Source organism: Schistocerca cancellata, chromosome 2 (assembly GCF_023864275.1).
Source record: "Schistocerca cancellata isolate TAMUIC-IGC-003103 chromosome 2, iqSchCanc2.1, whole genome shotgun sequence".
Lineage (NCBI taxonomy): Eukaryota > Metazoa > Arthropoda > Insecta > Orthoptera > Acrididae > Schistocerca > Schistocerca cancellata.
In genome coordinates this window covers 219,408,083-219,431,677 of record NC_064627.1, presented here as the reverse complement: position 1 = coordinate 219,431,677, position 23,595 = coordinate 219,408,083, and the positions used below count along the sequence as shown (strand labels likewise).

Sequence of the window (23,595 nt, the reverse complement as noted above, 5' to 3'; positions counted from 1 at the left end):
CAAAATACGAAACACAGGGGGTGCACGCGTTACACGTTCATACGCTAATCCATGCAGAGTTTCGAAACTTCTGATCTAGTTGGATAAATACTCTCAACACCAAGAGTGCGCTGGAGGGTATCAGGGGAATAAGTCTATGTGGACTAGTGGAGCCGATTACCAACACCTACAAGGCCATGGCGATACAAAAATCATAAACTGGCCGAGTTTTTCCACAAATATACATGACTATCTTACTTATCCAGGAATGAGCTGAAGGGACTATTTGTGTTCTATGACAGTAGTGTACAAATTATGAACACCTGGTCAACTGATGGCCAGTATTCAATCCATCTTCCATAACTCCAGAAAGCGTGTAGTAAATCAGAATGTATGTGGTTACTCGTTAACCTCAAGAGAATGAGGTCTATAGATTAAACATAGTCATCGGTAGATAAATAGAGAATCACATGGGTGACTGAAGGCCAGAATACAGTCTATTTCCGGTAAGTTCAGAAACCACAGTATAAATCAGAATTATTCATGCATGTGGGTATTTGTTAAACATAAGAGAACGAGATCTTTTGTTTAAAGATAACCACGGGTTTATAATCTTGAGCTGAGAAGCACGTGTTTGGAAGGAGACCAATAAAATTCAAACATTCACATAGGAAACCGATTTAAAAATAGAGAAACTCCAGCAGACAGAATTCAGTGTGAAAATAATAAGAACATGTAAAAACATCGCGGGAAATATCACCCACTTTTACACTTCCAGAAACACCACAACACTGCAAGTTTAATGGCCACCCTCCCAAGACAAAGTAAGACCCACGGAACTACATAACACGCGTGAACTTTGTGAGACTACGGTTGAGCCTTTAAGCATGCCCCTATAATTCTATTAAGATGTGAACCCGGTGACCTTTGTGGTGAACAGACAGCTTCCTATAGATCATGTGAATAATTAAACAAAGGTTGCACAACGGATAATTATATTAAACACGTGTATTTAAAGACTGGTGGCCCAGTCATACACTAAATATTGGTAGCATACCTCTCATATGTATAATGAGTAAGATTTCACCTAGTTATGGAGTGGAATAAAAGGCCACAATAAAGTCCTGTTTATTGTTAAAACACATGGACTTGACTCCAAACATTGAACTGATAATACAAGTAGTTATTAAGTGCACAGTATTTCAAATGCGTTACCAAAAGTACAAGATAATACCTTGGCACATATGGGTGGGGCGGGAAAGGAAATGATAATAATGACGTACCATAAGCTGTGTTCATGTAAACCGCCAATGATTGCTGAATTAGGTAACCGATTAAAGGAAAGACCCAGAAAAGTACATATGAGCACAATTTCCTTTGCCTAAGTGCAAGTTGAGTTTAGCTGAGTGCATATATTATTTCAAAAAGGCAAAACTCAACTCGAAACAAATGACTTCTTGTCCACTTCGTCACGTCATGCGCAAATGCTTACTGTCCTTATAAAAATTGCAGAGAACGGCTGCAGTGGTAGCTGAAAGTTACAAGTGCGCCCCCAGCATCTGTGATCGGCTGCGAGACAGAGTCTCAAGACGACCATCATCCACAACATTGTCTGCTTTTAGGACAGACGAAGGCGAAGTACTCCCTGTGTTGGTGGGGCTCTTAGATGAAATCCCTATATGTTCGCCTTCCAGAAATATTGCTGACTGTGCCAGCACCAGATTCTTGTTAGCCAGTCGCTCTGAACCTTCGGTGCTCCGCCCAATGAAAAATTCATAAAAATATTAGCAACCTCCCTGCTCTTAAAAAATATGCGGTGATTAACCAGTCTCTCTTAGTGTGGAGCAGAAATCGGAAATTCTATCCTACAGTGAGGTTGGTTTCTTGTTTCGGATAATGATAGAGGCCACACATAGATACTCGTGAGTCCTAATCACCATTACAAAAATAATTTTGGTGAGCCAATCCTCGGACAATTACAAAACTTCCAGATCAATTAATGCTAACCTCTTTTGGGTCCAGCAGTTTCCTCTCGCTCTGATTGTGCCATGTTTTTCGATCCCCTTCCAGATTCCAATCTTTTTGGAAAGCATTCTTTTCGCTGCTTCTCATAATGCCAGTTCACTAGTTACAGAGTTCGGCCTCCTGCCTGCTGGTGCGACCGTCAACCAAATTTCGCCCATCGCCCATTGTATACCCGCCAGCAGCTTTACCTTTCTTCTGAAAAACAGTTTTACTACGCGCTTCCTATTCTACCCCGGTGGCCCTCATGTTCCCACAGCCAGCCAGTGGATCCAGTTTACAGAAAAATTCCACATAGCTTTCACCGCTGTATACAAATGACCTGAAGGAATGTTTATTAAATTCACAATCATTGGTGTCTGTTTCAGTTACACGCACTCTTTCACGGATCCTAGTAATGAGATTTGGTACAGGGTGTTTCAAAAATGACCGGTATATTTGAAACGGCAATAAAAACTAAACGAGCAGCGATAGAAATACACCGTTTGTTGCAATATGCTTGGGACAACAGTACATTTTCAGGCGGACAAACTTTCGAAATTACAGTAGTTACAATTTTCAACAACAGATGGCGCTGCAAGTGATGTGAAAGATATAGAAGACAACGCAGTCTGTGGGTGCGCCATTCTGTACGTCGTCTTTTTGCTGTAAGCGTGTGCTGTTCACAACGTGCACGTGTGCTGTGGACAACATGGTTTATTCCTTAGGACAGAGGATTTTTCTAGTGTTGGAATTCCACCGCCTAGAACACAGTGTTGTTGCAACAAGACGAAGTTTTCAACGGAGGTTTAATGTAACCAAAGGACCGAAAAGCGATACAATAAAGGATCTGTTTGAAAAATTTCAACGGAATGGGAACGTGACGGATGAACGTGCTGGAAAGGTAGGGCGACCGCATACGGCAACCACAGAGGGCAACGCGCAGCTAGTGCAGCAGGTGATCCAACAGCGGCCTCGGGTTTCCGTTCGCCGTGTTGCAGCTGCGGTCCAAATGACGCCAACGTCCACGTATTGTCTCATGCGCCAGAGTTTACACCTCTATCCATACAAAATTCAAATGCGGCAACCCTTCAGCGCCGCTACCATTGCTGCACGAGAGACATTCGCTAACGATATAGTGCACAGGATTGATGACGGCGATATGCATGTCGGCAGCATTTGGTTTACTGACGAAGCTTATTTTTACCTGGACGGCTTCGTCAATAAACAGAACTGGCGCATATGGGGAACCGAAAGGCCCCATGTTGCAGTCCCATCGTCCCTGCATCTTCAAAAAGTACTGGTCTGGGCCGCCATTTCTTCCAAAGGAATCATTGGCCCATTTTTCAAATTCGAAACGATTACTGCATCACGCTATCTGGACATTCTTCGTGAATTTGTGGCGGTACAAACTGCCTTAGACGACACTGCGAACACCTCGTGGTTTATGCAAGATGGTGCCCGGCCACATCGCACGGCCGACGTCTTTAATTTCCTAAATGAATATTTCGATGATCGTGTGATTGCTTTGGGCTATCCGAAACATACAGGAGGCGGCGTGGATTGGCCTCCCTATTCGCCAGACATGAACCCCTGTGACTTCTTTCTGTGGGGACACTTGAAAGACCAGGGGTACCGCCAGAATCCAGAAACAATTGAACAGCTGAAGCAGTACATCTGATCTGCATGTGAAGCCATTCCGCCAGACACGTTGTCAAAGGTTTCGGGTAATTTCATTCAGAGACTACGCCATATTATTGCTACGCATGGTGGATATGTGGAAAATATCGTACTATAGAGTTTCCCAGACCGCAGCGCCATCTGTTGTTGACAATTGTAACTACTGTAATTTCGAAAGTTTGTCTGCCTGAAAATATACTGTTGTCCCAAGCATATTGCAATAAACGGTGTATTTCTATCGCTGCTCGTTTAGTTTTTATTACCGTTTCAAATATACCGGTCATTTTTGAAACACCCTGTATGTAGTCTAATTTAAATAGTGACTTGTTAATTAGGCTACGGAGCAGTTTTGTAAAAAACTGTCATGTATCACTTTACCCTAAGAAAAATTTAGAGGAACAAGACCCGCGAAACATTTGCGTTATCTCCCCAAAGAACTGTAACGAATTACCCGTAAACTCAAATCTAACAAATATACCAAATGCTTTGTACATGATGCTAAGGCAAAGCTCGGAGAAATGCGTCCATCAGCTAGCATGTCCCATCGTAAAGTGCCTTACTTCCCTGTGCAGGTGCACGTTCACTCTACGCCGAAGGCGGGTGAAAAGAACCGTTGCCAACTACGCACCTGTACCTCGTGAAATGGGATCACCGCCCTGTGTTACTGACAAGCGTCTCTTGTTTTAGCACAAGCAATCTAATGGTTAGATTGCCACTACAAAGCCACTACTGTACGAAGGGCTCTGAATACAATGCAGCGGATTCCAACAAATTAACCCCCCCACCCCCCCCCCCCCTCACACACACACACACACACACACACAAACACACGCACACACATTCACGTACAGGGAAAAGATGGGAAGGAAAACGGACTGCGTAAGAAAAAACAAATAAATAACACAGACGCATTCTCCTTCCTTAGAGGCTACGTGTCGAGGTGGGAGCGAAAATACAAACAAACTCATTGCTATCAGCGCATCAAGGGACAAATTGCACTTAACATTTACGCAGTGGATGTTATTGACGCCTTTCAATCTTAGGTCTTACAAGTATGTCACAGCTAAAAGTTTCCGTCTTAAACTGACTAATGTTATGTGACTTCAAATAAGCAAACATGACCATCCAGCACCAGAAGTAGACACTGATGGTTGCACGTTAAATGAAACAAACCTTGCACAATTCCTAGCTTTCCAGTTGGATAAAAAATTAAAATGGAATCAATACATAGATAAATTAACGAAGAAGCTCAGTTCAGCATGTTTTGTCCTTAAAAGCATCTCTAATTGCGCTGAGCTAAAGAGAAGTGTGCTGGCCAATTTTGTGTATTTCCATTCCTTGTTGTAATCTGAAGTACAGGACCGGAAGCGAACAGTAACAAACTCTTTAAAGGAGACTAGCGTATTTCGTGCAGAAGTCTTCTTGAAATTCTTACACTTACTACCCAAAACATTTACTCCTTAACGGTTTTTGTTGCTGCCAATAAAGATCGGTGTCAACTGAAATGTGGTCTACACAATCACAATAAAACACACAAAATAATTTTCATTTAGAAAATAGAATAGGACCTGGGATTCAGAGTGGAGCTGTACACTCCGTTGCAAAGGTAGTCAGAAAATTCCCAACAAACACAAAGCAAAAACTTTGAAATCTCAATCAGTTCAAAAGAAAATTTAAAAAAATACCTCTTTAGCCGCTCTTTCTGCAAATTATACAGATTTCTAGAATCAGGGAGTTACGAGTTCTGTTAGTTACATGGCAAGTAGCAATAATCGTTGTAAAGATACATCACAAGTACTTAGGTACTGTTAACAGACCTTTGTGTTTTCAGCTTCGGTGAATACTTTCTTTTGAACAAACCATTGTAGTCGTGCTACCGATAAGAGATAAACACTAGCTGTTTCGTTCAATTGAGCTTTTTTTCTTTTAATTAGCAACTTTCTTTCCAATTTACGTGATTGAATGCAGTTGGAAAAGTGATGAACAGTATTAATCAGTATAGTGATATTTTAATACTAATACACTACGTAGACTACGTTTTTACGCTTTAGTTGTCTTTTGTTAAAGTATATCATGATTCATTCCACGTCTCTAAAGGCTTACCTTCTTGGTGGGATCTATGGAACAAGATGAATGAATGAATGAATGAGTAATGAATGGATGGATGTAGTAAGGGAATCACCCTCCTAGTTCCTAAAAAGTGTGAAGGAATGCAGCAACTGCATTCATTTTCGAACGCTTACTCTGAGATGCAGAGTCCCTCTGAAGATCAGCTGACTGTGATGAATGAGTGGATGGATCAAGGGAACCACTCACCTACTGCCTAAGTAGTGGGAAGGAGTGCAGGAACTGCATTCCTGTGTGAGCGCTTAACTCGATATGGGCCTACAGTGTCGCTCTGAAAATTAGCTGACTGACGCTCCTTTAGAACCCACTTCTTCTGATGTCAGCGCACAGATATCGTTGAGGTGTGCTTCCTTTCAAGAAGATTTCCGTGCTTCAGGAAAATCATGCTGATGTATTGCCTCTAAAATTATTTAAGCATGCGCTAACCTCCACTTACTTTTTATTTAATAACCAGTAATCTGCACAGATTCATGGTGTTGTAACGGGCAGTCGTCTCTCACCCATGGCAGCTAATTTATTTACGGATTGTTTTGAAGAAAAACTCTCAACTCTTCAGTTTTAAAACCGACAGTTTTCTGGAACTATGTCGATGACACATTCATAGTTTGGCCCCATTGTGAGGACAAATTGATCTAGTTCCTTCAATATCTTAACTCCATTCACAGAATGTTAAATTTACAGTGGAATGTGAAATGAATGGCTGTCTACCGTTCCTGGATGTATTAGTTCAACTTAAGGAAGATGGTTCTTTTGGTCACAGCGTTTACGGTAAGTCCAACCACCCGTTTTTTCAAGAATGGTGCAAATGGCTCTGAGCACTATGGGACTTAACATCTGAGGTCATCAGTCCCCTAGAACTTAGAACTACTTAAACCTAACTAACCTAAGGACATCACACACATCCATGCCCGAAGCAGGATTCGAACCTGCGACCGTAGCGGTCGCGCGGTTCCATACTGAAGCGCCTAGAACCGCTCGGCCACTCCGGCCGGCTACCCGTATTTTACTTAGGGCTTCTAGCTTCGGCGATCCTACGCAGACTGTGAGTGTACTTAAAACTTCAGTACATAGGCCTCGTGTAGTGTACGAACTGGCAGTCCGCAGGGTAAACTGGTACACTTGGAAGAGATATTCGATAATAATAGATACACAAAACATCAAATTAAGAGAGCTGTGCAAAGGAAAGGTCGAGACCAACCAAAAGACGAGCAACAAGAAAAAGATGTAAAGTCTACGACCTTGCTACTGAATGTAGGGAAAATTTCTTCAAAAACTGCAAGAGTAGTGAAGAAGCATAAAGTGGATTTGATCTTTCTTCCATCGGTATAGACCACAGTTCTTCTCAGGTCTATGAAAGATGACCTACTTATACGAAAGGTGAGTATGTGTGAAATTCCTTCTTAGTGTGCTAACAGATAGAAAAGACAAACAATTCGCAGTGTACAATAAAACGTCGAACTGATACATCCTCCCCCCTCCCCCCCTCTCCCCCTCCACCCTTTCCTTTCTACACGCCAACGAAGCTGCAGTGGCTGAACATTGTATTTCCTTGGTTTACGGGAAAGTTAAGATACTGGCACAGTCTTATCCTACGCTGATTAAGGGGTCAAGGAAGCTGTGGGAAGACAATTAGCAGACATTCTGCTTAACCAAGACGAGGGTTTCCAGCTCGACAAATCATTGAAGCCTCTCATCTCAAGTTTACTCTCAAAATAGGAAATATTGTTGAAAGCCTTCACTGTCTGCCATTCCAACGTGCCCCATATTTCGTAAGTACTGTGGATTTGCTGACTGCGCTTGCTTTGTTTTACTCTAAGATGCATGAAATTTCATCTATGACTGACGCTCTTGTTACCACGAGTGTTATCTCTGACGCATGAACGTTTCCTCCAGAGCATTGTGTAAAGTGATTTAAAAAGTCCTGCAAGCGACACACCTTGAAAATGGCTGTAAGATTGTCAGCCGAAATTTCGGAACAAGAATTAGTAACATCCTGGACGCACACAAGATGATGGAAAATCCTTGAACACTGTTTCTCAGAACTTATTTATTTTAACGTTTACTATCCGCCCCGAATGGTGATTCTTTCTATAATTATGCATATCACCAAACTAAAGAAGAGGTCGCAGCCTCCTGTATACCAAACAACATGGAATCCGAAAATATCGGTCATAAGAAACGTAACTTGCACTTTCCTTGCAAGTTGTCCTGAAAGTCATGGTACTTCTTGACTTCCAAAGAGCGTTTGAGTCAATTCCAATCCAACGCTCATTAATGAAAGTTTGATCACAATGGACATCAGACAAAATTTATAACTGGACTGATGATTTCTTATTATGGAAGACAGGCTGTTATCTTTCATGGAGCATCATCGACTTCAAGCATGCCCTGGGTAATGAATGTATTTGGGCCATTTCTTTTCATGTTGCATATGAATGACCTGCCAGAAACTATTAATAGCAACCTCAAACGTTTTGCAGTTGACACAGTTGTCTATAATGAAGTACTGTCTCAAAAAAGCTGCACAGTTACCAAGTAAGACCTTGATATGATTTCAAATGGTTGCTAAGACTAGGAATTTGCTTTAAACGTTCATAAATGTAGAACTGGACACTTTACAAAACGCCAAAGACATAGTTTCCTACGAATACAATATCAGTGAGTCAATTTGGAAACAGGAAACTCACGCAAATAACAGGGTGTAATAATTTGTAGGGATATGATACGGAATTATCATGTGGCCTCAGTCGTAGGTAAATCAGGTGGCAGCGTTCGATTCATGCGTAGTAAACCAGAAAAATGCAGTCAGTCTAAAACAGAGATTTCTTGCAAAACACTCATTCATTTTAGAATAGTGTTCATGTGTGTGGGACCGATATCATACAAGAAGGGCAGCACGAATGGGCACAAGTTTGTTAAGGCTATCGTGGCAACTTGTTGACAAATTGCCTGTTCGCTTCTATCTGATGTTCTTCGGCCTTCGTTTGTTAGATGATTTTTCCGCCGTTTCGTCAGCGCAAGTGGCTGGTATTGTCAAAGCTTCGCCCTCCATTGCTAGTGGTGGATTGGAGTCGAGTTCACTGCCGCAGATTACATGTACCCCGAGCGCCAAAGTCCAAGGGCTTTTCCGTGGTCATTTCCGGTGCGGTTCTCCTCTCGCTGCCTACAACGGCCGCTCGCTGCAGCACTAGAATCCAGGATCCGTTCACCTTGAGGCTATCTTCTTTCTTGTTAAAGCTATTTTCATGTTTATGTATTTCCATTTATTCTCAGGGAAGCTATAGAAATATACAAACGTGAGAATAGCTTCAGCAAGGAAGAAGAAAGCCTGAAAGTGAACGGATACTGGATTCTAACGCTGCAGCAAACGACCGTTGCAGGTAGCAAGAGGAGAACGGCAGCGTAAATGACCACGGAAAAGCTCTTGCACGTTGGTGCGCCAGGTATATATAATCTGCGGCCGCAAACTCGATTCCAGTTCATCACTGGCAACGGATGGCGGAGCTTTGGCAATGCCAGCCACTCGTGCTGACGAAACGGCAGAAAAATCACCAAACAAACGTCGGCCGAAGAACACCAGACACAAGCCAACAGCCAGTTTGTCGGCCTCACTTTTGTTTCACCTACTGGTGAGTAGCACGGAGTTGCTGAAGGAACCGAACTGGCAACGCTTACAGTTAAACGACAATTATCCCACAAAAAATTTCGATAACTCATGTTAAGTGAAGAATCCAGGAGTCTACTAGAGCCTCCTATATATAACTTTCGCAGAAGCCGTCAAGACAAGATTAGTTTAATTACACCCTGCACAGAAGCGTTTGAGGAGTTCCTCTTCCCGCCGTCCAGACGCAAAAGGAAAGAGAAAAATCGCTAATACGTGGTACAGTGGGAAATGCCCTGTGCCATACACTGTACATCGGTTTGCAGAATGTGACTGTAGATGTAGATGCAGGTGTAAATACAATGATACCAGAGGGAAACCGGTTTCTGATACATACATACACAACGAAATTTTAAGCCGGGGTATACATCGGAGTGACCTTAGCGTCTTCTAACACAATCACTCTGACAGTCACAAGCTTACATTGATACAAAACATTGTATTTTTCTTGTTCCTGTCGCACAACACAGATGTAGCCCTGAAGTGCTGCACTAATTGAACATTCATGAGGGTATTTTTGATCCGTCGTTGCAACTAAAAAAATTCGTGATTTTTTTACCAGACGCGTTTCGCTTTATTGAGGTAAAGCATAATCAGTTATCTATAATTAAGTTTATTTACATTCTGATTTGCTTTTTAGATCGAAAAATGGTTCGTTAAGAATAGGTTGGTTTGTACTTACGGTGATTTTTCGGCTGATTTCTCGCTTACATCGGAAAATGCCGTCTGCTAGCACATCGCTGTTTTTCTGTGTTAGACACTGATAATTTTCATCTACTTTTTAGATATTCTGCAGCACTATGCATCTCTCACAACACACTTTTATGCACACCACTGTATTCTGTTTGTTTTTGTACTTCAAGTATGTGTTGCTGTTTGTGTTTTGTAGTGTTGCCAACATAACCTTTCCACTACTTTGTCTTTGGCGTACAAATATTTTTTTAATTAGGTTATTGTATGTGTGTAACTCTATTTAAGTACTTTTCTGTGTCCTAGATGGGACCACAGTCCCTCATTTATGGAGAGATTTAATCTTTCCAGGCCAATCATTTTGAATTTCTGAAATAAGGCTGTTAACCTTCCCAGACAGTCATGCCCGTGAAACACATGCTTTTGCCACTCATTAAAAGAACCTGGGGACTTCCGGACATCAGTGAAATTACTGTCTTGCCTCCACTAAACACTTGCAACGGCCGCTCTGTCTGTGTCGTCCTAGCTTCTAACATGAGAATGCTTGGAGTTTTATGACCTTCCCATTGTTTGCACAAAAGCTCAGTTTACTGCTATCTCTCTTAAATGGCTTCCTCCAACCACTTTCGGCCAACTGGCTGCCATTGTGATGGACAACCGCCTGCCCCAGGTAAAATGTTTTTGCAAATCAGTGCCCTCCTTCTCTGACCCTAAGCAGAAAGAGGAGAGTGCTACAGCTAGAACGTCCTCTGCATGTACAAACCACTGAATGCTGCTTCACTCACACAGTCTGATCGCTGCACACAGAATTTAAGCCCCCAATCCATCTCTCTACGTGTTCTCCATCTCCTCCAGTATGGCCCCTCAGGTACAAGTTCTCTAGAGGCTACACATGCTGTTATATGAATATTCTGCCCACAGTTTCCTCACGTAAAACAGTCATAAACCTCACATACCAAATGTAGTACTGGGGAACCCCAAGATGATGACCTAAAATATGAATATCAATTTCACTGACGATGTTGGTAAAGTGAGAGAGTGGCGTGGCCCCTCTCACAAACTCAGTTTCGATTGGAAGTTTAGTTTCTGAAGATTTCCTCCATTTGTTTGCTTTTAAATATTTGCTGTGCTGGTATGCAAGGATTGTGTGACAAATGATGTAACACACAGAGTGTAAATTTTAAGTTGACAAAGCAGAATAACTAGAAAAACAAGCTTAACACGAAAAAATGTGTAGAATCCAAAATTGATTATTTTCGAGGGGGACATCTGCTGGTGCTAAAATTAGCCCGCCACCCCAGCCCCATGGGGGTGGGGCGGGAAGCAAATTTCAAGTTTCAAATGAGAAATCCCATTTTTTATTGCAGAATCAAATTCTACATACAAAACTACGTACATTTTGTCTTAAACATTTGTTTTGATTCTTTGTAGTTGGTGCTGTAATTCAAGAAAATCCATGTTCTCATTTTGCATGGAAAATAGTTACGGATAAATAAAAAATACTTATTTACTTCATAAATTTTGAGTCGCTAAAACTAAAACTCTCCCTCTCTACCCATAGGATGGGGTTTGAGAGAGAGGAATTAGAGTTTTACAAATGTTGACCCGTATATTAATTTTTTCCGCAGATTCGGGTCAACATTTGTAAAACTCTAATACCTGGCGTACAGAATTTGAATACAAGCGAAATAATGACGGACGGAAATTGTCAAAGAAAGTACTGAAAGTAGTGAAATTTTTTGCTACACAAGGACATCAAAAATGAAATAGACAGCTAAAATACCATTTGAAAATGTATGAGAAAGAATAGGTAAAAATATGACGAAAGATGCGAACGGGTATCGTGATCTAAGGAAAACGAATGCCACTTGAACCAATTAGAAGATGGCGGTTATGAAAGAAAGAGGACCTTAGGTGAAAACGAACTATTATACTTGTAGTAATAGATCTGTACGAATGTAAAATATTCTGTAACAAAATCTTCTCGACCCTACTAGTCAAATTTCTGAATGTCAGTAACTGGTAATACACACTGGCTGCAAACATTTTATTTTATCCACATCGGTATTTTAGTTTCTAAAACCCCATTTAGTTCACCAAAAGCGAAACCAGGCAATTTCTACTCTTCTACTTCTTTTGCTGTTCATGCAGTCATTGTCTTCAACGACCCAGAACACAAATTCAGTTAGACTCGTAAGTTCGTTTTCATTATGTGTTTTTTTTTTCTTTTCGATGTGTTGATTGTACGTCATTTTAGTGTGATTATAACGAATTTTGAAATTTACTTTGAAATTTGCTCAGTTAATTTCTTCTGTTAACTATTGAACTTCATGTGCACAAGACGCTAAATAAGTCGTTATGAATATGTAGATTCTTCGTCTAACTTCTTCAGATTAAAGATCTGGGAACATCTTCTAGGACTGCTATGTGTAAATTTGGTGACATAGAATCTCCTTGTCTGATTCCGCTTTTAACTCCGAATTTCTCACAGTGATGATTAAGTGAATGAAGGCGTACTTATGACGCATATACTGTTCACTGTAGTATTATACGATGGAATCGCTGCATTTGTATATTTGGTATGCACATTTTTTAAAAAAAGTGAGTCAAAAGTTTCCTCAGAATATATGTACAAGACGAAGTGGTAATTCGTCCTCGTGCTCCAATTCGTAATTTCGTTGTGGTTTCCGTTGGTCCATTGTGTTAAACAAGGTCCCCGATTTATCTTGGCCACACCAAATAACTTTTTATCGAGAAGCAAAATAGAAAATCACTTAGCAAATATTGTTTAGCTACCAGGGGGACACTCTCCAGCATCACTGCCTTTCCTGCAACTGTCTTCATTACGAAAATATAAACGGCAGTACGACTTTTTTAAGTAGCACTGTAAATTTTTGCTCGATAATCCACATCCTTTCATCAAGACCTGTTCAAAAAGGTGCTGCAGTGTACCATTCATGTAAACATGGCATTGTTAAAAATGTAACATGATACTGACTCTGACTCGCCCGTACCAGCGCACAGTCCTGGTGATCGGGTAACGCAACTCGTACACCTGCAGGGGTTGACAGCACACAAATGAAAAACACAACGAAAATACACTCGTCATTCAGTCAACCTTTTTCAGCTGAATTTTTGTGTACACTCACAAAGAGAGGACAGAAATACTATTCATCCATGTAGGATGTAAGTTATCAGAAGATTAATTGCAATAATGCTTTCTTATTTACAAAACTGTACATGTCATACAGTAAACAGCAGTAAACACAATTAAGCAAGATTTAATGGAGCCGAACGGAGTATGCCTCTTTACCATGACGTCAGCATCGTTAAAACTTTGAGCTGCAGCCCTCCATGCCACTATGCGCTATGACTAACGTCGTCGTGTACTTACTGTGTTGCAGAGTGGGAATGGACAAGGAGAACGCGTAGAGAAGGCCCTCTCCGTACTGCGAGCTTTCGGCAACGCCGCCACACCGCTCAACGGCAACTCGACGCGTCACGTCTTCCAGGTGCAGCTCACCTTTGGCTTGACGGGAAAGCTGTCGGGTGCCATCTTCTGGATCTACCAGCTCGAGAAGTGGAGGGTCTCCACCAAGTACAGGTGAGTTACGCAGGTCTTCACAGTTACAACAGATAGCAATAGCAATGTTACTGATGACAGTGCCACCAAAGAGGAGTTACTAAACACGGTATTCGAAATTTCCTTCACCAAGGATGGCGCACTAATTATTCCACTACTGGAATCAAGAACAGCTGCTAACAGAGTAATTTAGAAGTAAATAGCCCCGGTCTAGCTAAGCAACTTAAATAATCTAATAAAGGGAAGTCTTCCGCCACAGGTTGTATACCAATTAGGTTCCTTCCGGAGTATGCTAAAGTAATACCTGTGCATTTAGCTATCATATACAACCGTTCGCTAGACGAATATCCGCACCTATCGGCTGGAAAATTGCACAGGTCACATCAACACACAAGAAAGAAAATGGATGTAATCCTTCGAATCACAGACCCCCATCATTAACGCCGATTTGCGATTGGATTTTGGAACATACACTGCTTTCAGATATTATGAATTACCTCGAAGAAAATGATCTATTGATACACAACCAGCACGGGTTCAGAAAACATCGCTCTCGTAAATCAGAGTGGCTCTTTATTCACGCGAAGTAATGTGTGCTATCGACATGGGATCTCAGATTTGTTCTGTTTTTCTAAATTTCTAGATTCTCAAACGTGAAAAGATGAAAATATGAAGGTGCTGCATCGGGGTTGTGAGTGGGCTGGTTCACGATGTCCCAACCGAATGAATCCAGAAGCTGCTTTGTAGCAGGGACTGTTGGGGAACGTGTACTGTCACGCAACAGTCACACTCCTTTCATTAGTATTCCCCTCATTTAGTTTTGTATTACCCTGCATTACTCTTTCAGGGTTTCACGGTATCACCTATTAGTAACTTTTTCCCCTGGGGAAAATATGCAATGAGGAGAAGAGCCCTTTACGATCCCAAAAGACAGCAGCCATAAATTTTTCGGAGAGAACAACGGCTCGAATTTTTTCGTTGAAGGTAAGGAAGAATGTCGCCAATACATTGGCTGTCTTTCGTCTCAGGTGTGTAGCGAGCCACCCACATTTTGTCGTCAACAACATAGTCAAGAAATTATTCTCTTTACAGTTCGCAGCGCACGAGGAATTCTCGTGAAGATTTATAAGCTATTTTAGTAGTCATCTTGCAAACGATTTTCGAAAACCGACTTTTTCAGTAACGGTTACGTGCATTAGAGATCTGTATATTTATCTCGTACAAAGTCAACCGACGATTGCCATGAATCATTGCTTCGATCTTGTTCACTGCCTGATCATTTGCGATGACTCGAATATAAAACGTCATATCATCCGAACTATTTATCACACAATAATTTGCAGGTACATTTAGTCCTACATGTAGATACCGTCTGCTAAATGTGTTGCGAATAGAATTAGTATGGGACAAGTAATAAATTAAACCGTCATACCTGATCCCGAAATTTACTGCATGAACAGTGGACTTTCTAGTAAGCTATCAATTGTTTTGCCTTTCATTTTCTTGTGTGGAGTGTCAGCGAGAAAAATTTTTAAAAAATGATTTGGAATTACGTGTGAAGTTTGTTAGCTGTCGCTAAGTGCTCTCATTCTCAAATACTGGATAAGTATGGTGTGGGTAATCTGTGCACCTTGATTTACGCTGCCTCCTAAAATATAAGGCCAACATAGATTCTCACTTAAATAGCTGACTTTTGTATTAAACCTTTGAGGTAAGATTACAGTTTTCAGTGGGTAAATTATGAAATGTTCAAATGGGTGTGAATTCCTAAGAGACCAAACTGCTTAGGTCATCGGTCCCTATACCTACACACTACTTAAACTAACTTATGCTAAGAATAACACACACGCCCATGCCAGAGACAGGACTCGAACCTCCGGCGGGAGGGGAGTAAATTATGACATTACTTTAAACTTTTAAATGCGGTCAGTAACAATATGAAATATCGAAAATCAAATTTTTGTTGCCCCTGAAAGCCTTTGGAAAGCCAACCTGCAATTAGGATCTTGCGTCGTGCACGTTCACACCGCTAGACGTTCATTAACGTATAAGGAACATTCAGTAATTAAGGAGACAAACAGATGTAGAAATGAAAGTTCGTAAGATGAATTTTTGCGTTCATGGCTTTAGGTTGGCATCACTGGGATGAACTGAGAATATTTTTGTGTCCACAACCTCGATATTGCATTTAACGATGGCGTGCCCAGATGAAGTTTCCACATTAGTTGAACAACGTTCAGCGATCGGTTTTCTGCTTTCAAAAGGTAAAAAAACAGGCTAAAAGCTTTTCTCGAATAATTTTTTCCCATGGTGAAAGTCGTATGAAATTTTTATAAGTGGGTAAAACGGTTCAAAATCGGTCCAACGTTAGTGACTGACTTATTTAAATTATACAGTTGGTATAAATCTGTGGTTTGCTCCACAAATTGCTGAGCGAACATCGTCCTGGCTGATCAGTTGAAGTGTCAAGTCGTTTTCGTCTTTTGTGGTTATCTCGAATGTCAGCGTACAATAAACAGCGCCTACTACTCGGATATTCTGATGAAGAATAAAGTCTGTAATGAGAGCAACGCCTCGTGGATCTCAAAGGAAAGCTGTGATATGGTTAAACGACAATGCTGGCCCTCACACCACCCAGCTGGCCCAAGAAACCATCGTAAAAATGGTTTGGATGACACTGCCTCACTCTCTCGACAGTCCAGGTTTGCCTCCTTCACATTCTCATTTGTTTGGTCCATTTAAGGGCACATTAAGTGGAGAAAAAGAGCTGCAACAGCGAGGAGGTCAAAGAAATTGTGAGAAAGTGGCTCAAACAGCGAGGCATAGACTTCTTTTTACAAAAAACTAGTCCTTCTTTGGAACAAAGGCTAGACGATCCCAATTACTTCTGCAGCTTAGCACACATACGCTCGAATTCTAGACCGATGACCTCGCTGTTTGGTCCCGTCTTGCAAATTAACCAACCAACTAGCCAACGCTCGAGCTCATACAGGAATCAGCGAATGCTGCGAGTGAAGAGGCTTAATGGGAACTTCGCGTCGCTCAGGAACTGTGTCAGGATGGCCGAAGCGATTAAGATGACATCTCATGAGAAGAGGAAAATCCAGGTTAGAGTCCTCGTGCGCCACAAATTTTCAAGTTTCCCCACTGATTTACTTCAATGCCCACTAACATCCATTGGCTGCTCATAAGTGTAGTAATACTGGTGAGGTTTAGGTTGAATTGATCGTATGGCATTTGTGGCTCGGAGACTGCACCTGGGATTGTTCGGTTGCCTAGTACTACTCTTGTTATTTGACGCCTCTTCGGCGATTTGCGCGTTAATGGCGATGAAAGGATAATGATGACAAAATAACATCCAGAGTCCGAGTGGATAAACACCCCAGTGCAGCCGGAATTCGAAATCGGGTTCCCGCACAGCAGCCGTCAGCTGTGCTGGCCGCTCAGCTACAGAGGCGGGCAGTGTTATCTTGAGAAAATCCACATTTTTTTCTAAATCAGTTTGTTCCCTTAAGGGGAGACTAAAGGCAAGTGGGCTTCAAAAATTCGATTTTTAGATTTTAGCATATTTAAAATTCCTAGTCTTTCCTGTGTGAACCAGTTTTTGTTTTATATAAATACGAAAATTTTTTCGTGATATATGATGGTTTGATGGTTTTCCTGACGATCTGTGCAATCTGGCATTTAAATGCTACGCCTTCCTTTTTGCTCCATAGAGAGATAATGCGCAGGATTCTTTTACTCCTTGTATATTATTTCATGCTTCTATTGTTTTATCGCTTCAATGTTTCCTACCCTGTATCTCCTATGGATACTCGTTTTCCGATCGTGTTTGTTATTGTTTTCGAGCGTTAATGGTTGTACTTAGTGAAGTTTGTTGTGAGTGAAGTACGTGTTGATCTGTATTTTCTTTGGGTTCGTGTGTTTTCATAAAAATGCCGCGAATAAATAAATTCTCGCCTAAATTAAAATCCAGAGGAAATAAATACTTATAAGTAAATGAGGTTAGTGGGTCAAAGGACCCAAGGATGTTAGGGGACGGTGACAGCACGGTTGATGACTGAGAATGTGCACAACAACCCTATGGTCCTAATGTCACAATTTCTAAATTAGAGTCCATTGGGCATGTCCAGAAGAGAACGGGGTCCATGTTAAGAAGATTATTGAAAGAAAAGTCAAAAACAGTAATGGAAGATGGTAAGAAGATAGGTGGTAAAAGTCGCCTGACAAATGTTGAAACAGATTACAGAATTATTATGGCTTGGCTACAAGAAGAAATGTAGAGAATTTAGAAAACATGAAAAAGCTGTAAGGGCTATTTTTTCCATAAGCTTTCCACAAATAAAAATCCAGTGCACGGTCTTTGCCCGAATGATCCTGACACTTGGTGCAAGTACAGGAGAAGTGTCAAATATGACCACAAACATTCTTTGCCTGATCAGTAATGAATGAAATTAAATCCGTATTTAGAGAAATTTGCAAAGATACCTTGGTGAAGAAATGTCTTCATGGGAAAACCCAAAATTTAAACGAATGTTTGAATTCTGTCATTCGGAACCGGTTACCGAAAACTGCATTCGTTCAGCTAACAACCCTCAAATTTGGTGTTTATGATTTTATGCTTCAGTGACGATGTAATTAGAAAACTGGATGTTTTGGAATTATTGGGCATAAAATATAGTGGAAATACTGAAAAATCTTTGGTGCAAATAGATAAAGAGAGAATCCGCAAAGCAGATATTGCTAACTTAAAGTGCACAAAAGAAGCCAGACAGAAAAGAAGAGGGACCAAGAGAAGAAGCGAAGATCAGTATCATTCAGATGATGCTCAGTATGGTGCAGGAAAATATTAGTGGTAAGTGATTCTCATCAGTAACTGTACTAGAATTGCAATATTAAACTTTAAACGGATCTTTCTAAAAACTACATTTTTTCTTACTTTCAGGTACCATTATTTGATAAACTAATGGGGTTACAAACATGAAATTTGGTCAATTTGTACTGCAGATGGTAATACGTTATCACAAGTAAATTAGAAACCACCAAATAATCAGAAACTGTTTTATAATAATTAATGTACAAAAAAGTTAAATTTTACTAGTGAAAGAATAATTTTTTTTCTTCAAAGCATAAGAGGTATTATGTTCATTTTACTTGTAAATTGAGGCATATATGTTATACAGGGTGGTCCATTGATATTGACCGGGCCGAACATCTCAAGAAATAAGCGTCAAACGAAAAAGCTACAAAGAACGAAACTCGTCTAGCTTGAAGGGAGAAACCAGATGGCGCTATGGTTGGACCGCTAGATGGCGCTGCCATAGGTCAAACGGATATCAATTGCGTTTTTTTAAATAGGAACCCCAATTTTTATTACATATTCGTGTAGTACGTAAAGAAATATGAATGTTTTAGTTGGACCACTTTTATCGCTTTGTGATAGATGGCGCTGTAATAGTCACAAACGTATAAGTGCGTGGTATCACGTAACCTTCCTCCAGTGCGGACGGTATTTGCTTCGTGATACATTATCCGTGTTAAAATGGACCGTTTACCAATTGCGTAAAAGGTCGATATCGTGTTGATGTATGGCTATTGTGATCAAAATGCCCAACGGGCGTGAGCTATGTATGCAATTCGGTATCCTGTACAACATCATCCAAGTATCCGGACCGTTCGCCGGATAGTTACGTTATTTAAGGAAACAGGAAGTGTTCAGCCACATGTGAAACGTCAACCACGACCTGCAACAAATGAAGATGCCCAAGTACGTGTATTAGCTGCTGTCGCGGCTAATCCGCACATCAGTAGCAGACAATCGGGAATCTCAAGAACGTCGGTGTTGAGAATGCTACACCAACATCGATTGCACCCGTACCATATTTCTATGCACCAAGAATTGCATGGCGACGACTTTGAATGTCGTTTACAGTTCTGCCACTGGGCACAAGAGAAATTACGGGACGATGACAGATTCCATGCACGCGTTCTATTTAGCGACGAAGCGTCATTCACCAACAGCGTCATAATATGCACTATTGGGCAACGGAAAATCCACGATGGCTGCGACAAGTGGAACATCAGCGACCTTGGCGGATTAATGTATGGTGCGGCATTATGGGAGGAAGGATAATTGTCCCCTATTTTATCGATGGCAATCTAAGTGGTGCAATGTATGGTGATTTCCTACGTAATGTTCTACCGATGTTACAACAAGATTTTTCACTGCATGACAGAATGGCGATTTACTTCCAACATGATGGATGTCCGGCACATAGCTCGCGTGCAGTTGAAGCAGTATTGAATAGCATATTTCATGACAGGTGGATTGGTCGGGCCATACCATGGCCCGCACGTTCACCGGATCTGGCGTACCCGGATTTCTTTCTGTGGGGAAAGTTGAAGGATATTTGCTATCGTGATGCACCGACAACGCCTGACAACATGCGTCAGCGCATTGTCAATGCATGTGTGAATATTACGGAAGGCTAACTACTCGCTTTTGAGAGGAATGTCGTTACAGGTATTGCCAAATGCACTGAGGTTGACGGACATCATTTTGATAATTTATTGCATTAATGTGGTATTTACAGGTAATCAGACTGCAACAGCATGCGTTCTCAGAAATGATAAGTTCACAAAGATACATGTATCACACTGGAACAACCGAAATAAAATGTTCAAACGTACCTACGTTCTGTATTTTAAATTAAAAAACCTATCTGTTACCAACTATTCGTCCAAAATTGTGAGCCATATGTTTGTGATTATTAGAGCGCCATCTATCACAAAGCGAAAAAAGTGGTCCAACTAAAATATTCATATTTCTTTACGTACTACACGAATATGTAATAAAAAATGGGAGTTCCTATTTAAAAAACGCAGTTGATATCCGCTTGACCTATGGCAGCGCCATCTAGCGGGCCAGCCGTAGCACCATCTGCTTTCCCCCTTCAAGCTACACAAGTTTCGTTCTTTATAGTTTTTTTCGTTTGACGCTTATTTCGTGAGATATTTGGTCCGGTCACGATCAATGGACCACCCTGTATACAGGGTGTTACAAAAAGGTACGGCCAAACTTTCAGAAACATTTCTCACACACAAAGAAAGAAAATATGTTATGTGGACATGTGTCCAGAAACACTTACTTTCCATGTTAGAGCTCATTTTATTACTTCTCTTCAAATCACATTAATCATGGAATGGAAGCACACAGCAACAGAACGTACCAGCGTGACTTCAAACACTTTGTTACAGGAAATGTTCAAAATGTCCTCCGTTAGCGTGGATACATGCATCCACCCTCCGTCGCATGGAATCCTTGATATGCTGAGGCGGCTCTGGAGAATGGTGTATTGTATCACAGCCGTCCACAATACGTGCACGAAGAGTCTCTACATTTGGTACCGGGTTTGCATAGACAAGAGCTTTCAAATGCCCCCATAAATGAAAGTCAAGAGGGTTGAGGTCAGGAGAGCGTGGAGGGTGTGGAATTGGTTCGCCTCTACCAATCCATCGGTCACCGAATCTGTTGTTGAGAAGCGTACGAACACTTCGACTGAAATGTGCAGGAGCTCCATCGTGCATGAACCACATGTTGTGTCGTACTTGTAAAGGCACATGTTCTAGCAGCACAGGTAGAGTATCCCGTATGAAATCATGATAACGTGCTCCATTGAGCGTAGGTGGAAGAACATGGGTCCCAATCAAGACATCACCAACAATGCCTGCCCAAAGGTTCACAGAAAATCTGCGTGGATGACGTGATTGCACAATTGCGTGCGGATTCTCGTCAGCCCACACATGTTGATTGTGAAAATTTACAATATTATCACGTTGGAATGAAGCCTCATCCGTAAAGAGAACATTGGCACTGAAATGAGGATTTGACACATTGTTGGATGAACCATTCGCAGAAGTGTACCCGTGGAGGCCAATCAGCTGCTGATAGTGCCTGCACACGCTGTACATGGTACGGAAACAACTGGTTCTCCCGTAGCACTCTCCATACAGTGACGTGGTCAACTTTACCTTGTACAGCAGCCACTTCTCTGACGCTGACATTAGGGTTAGCGTCAACTGCACGAAGAACTGCCTCGTCCGTTGCAGGTGTCCTGGTCGTTCTAGGTCTTCCCCAGTCGCGTGTCATAGGCTGGAATGTTCCGTGCTCCCTAAGACGACGGTCAATTACTTCGAACGTCTTCCTGTCGGGACACCGTTCTGGAAATCTGTCTCGATACAAATGTACCGCGCCACGGCTATTGACCCGTGCTAATCCATACATCAAATGGGCATCTGCCAACTCCGCATTTGTAAAAATTGCAGTGACTGCAAAACCACGTTCGTGATGTACACTAGCCTGTTGATGCTACGTACTGATGTGCTTGATGCTAGTGCTGTAGAGCAATGAGTCGCATGTCAACACAAGCACTGAAGTCAACATTACCTTCCTTCAATTGGGCCAACTGGCGGTGAATCGAGGAAGTATAGTACATACTGACGAAACTAAAATGAGCTCTAACATGGAAGTTAAGCGTTTCCGGACACATGTATACATAACATCTTTTCTTTATTTGTGTGTGAGGAATCTTACCTGAAAGTTTGGCCGTACCTTTTTGTAACACCCTGTATATGCAGGAAGAATTTCATTGTTTTATCACTTATAGTTCTTTTGAAAAATGTACCTATTCAAAGGGTAAAATAGCATTGGCAGAATAGGGATAAAAATTGCCTTCTGTCTCCTCTTAATTACTGAACGTGCCTCGTAAACGTGGATGATAAACGAGCTGTACGAGGGCAGTTCGTATGATGTGGTACGGTATGTTGTTCTACACAGGCAGCAGGCCAACTTCCACGTGTTCTACTACTGGTACGACGGCTCGGCAGCGGAGGGCAAGCTGAAGCAGTACGGTCTGAACGACGGCCGGCAGTACCGCTACCTGCGCGCCGCCCCCGCGTCGGAGGCGGACCCCGCGACGCCGGTGGCGCCGCCGCAGCTGGCGGGCCCGCGCGAGGACGCCTCCGGAAACGTGCGCCGCTTCAAGGAGCTGCGCGCCGCGCTGCGAGACCTGGGCGTCGACGCCGACCAGGAGGCGACGCTGTGGCGCACGCTGGCCGCCATCCTGCAGCTGGGCGAGGTGCGCTTCCAGGACGACGGGCACGGGCAGGCCGACCTGCGTGACCACGACCTCGCCGCCAACGGTGAGCGGGCTGGCAGCGTCTCGGTTCTGGGGGACGGCTTCACTCACGTGCACTGCAAACCTCCCCTCGTACTGTGGCCGACTTGTGGTCCCCTCAGTGTCATTAGCGAATGGGACCTACAGTCCTATGGCACTGTTGGGTGCAAGGATCGAGAGAACCACCTAAATGGCAACGACTGTTCCCTTCGTACGTGCTGGAAAGTTTCCTACATACACTACTGGCCATTAAAACTGCTACAACAAGATGAAATGATAACCGGGTATTCATTGAACAAATATATTATACTAGAACTGACATGTGATTACATTTTCACGCAATTTGGGTGCATAGACCCTGAGAAATCAGTACCCAGAACAACCACCTCTGGCCGCAATAACGGCCTTGATGCGCCTGGGCATTGAGTCAGACAGAGCTTGGATGGCGTGTCCAGGTACAGCTGCCCATGCAGCTTCAACACGATACCACAGTTCATCAAGAGAAGTGACTGGCGTATTCGGACGAGCCAGTTGCTCGGCCGCCATTGTCCAGACGTTTTCAATTGGTGAGAGATACGGAGAATGTACTGGCCAGGGCAGCAGTCGAACATTTTCTGTATCCAGAAAGGCCCGTGCAGGACCTGCAACATGCCGTCGTGCATTATCCTGCTGAAATGTAGGGTTTCGCAGGGATCGCA

The 23,595-nt window shown here is 42.2% G+C and overlaps 1 protein-coding gene across 3 annotated transcripts in view; it reads left to right on the top strand.

Moving 5' to 3' along the window:
* The window catches only part of LOC126161547 (neither inactivation nor afterpotential protein C), a 388,525-nt gene that overhangs the window by 170,683 nt on the left and 194,247 nt on the right, over positions 1-23,595 (top strand). For all 3 annotated transcript variants that reach the window (XM_049917480.1, XM_049917478.1, XM_049917479.1), the window contains exons 11-12: positions 13,543-13,742; positions 22,558-22,922. In XM_049917480.1, coding sequence (XP_049773437.1) covers positions 13,543-13,742; positions 22,558-22,922 — 565 coding nt within the window. The remainder of the gene's footprint in view (positions 1-13,542; positions 13,743-22,557; positions 22,923-23,595) is intronic.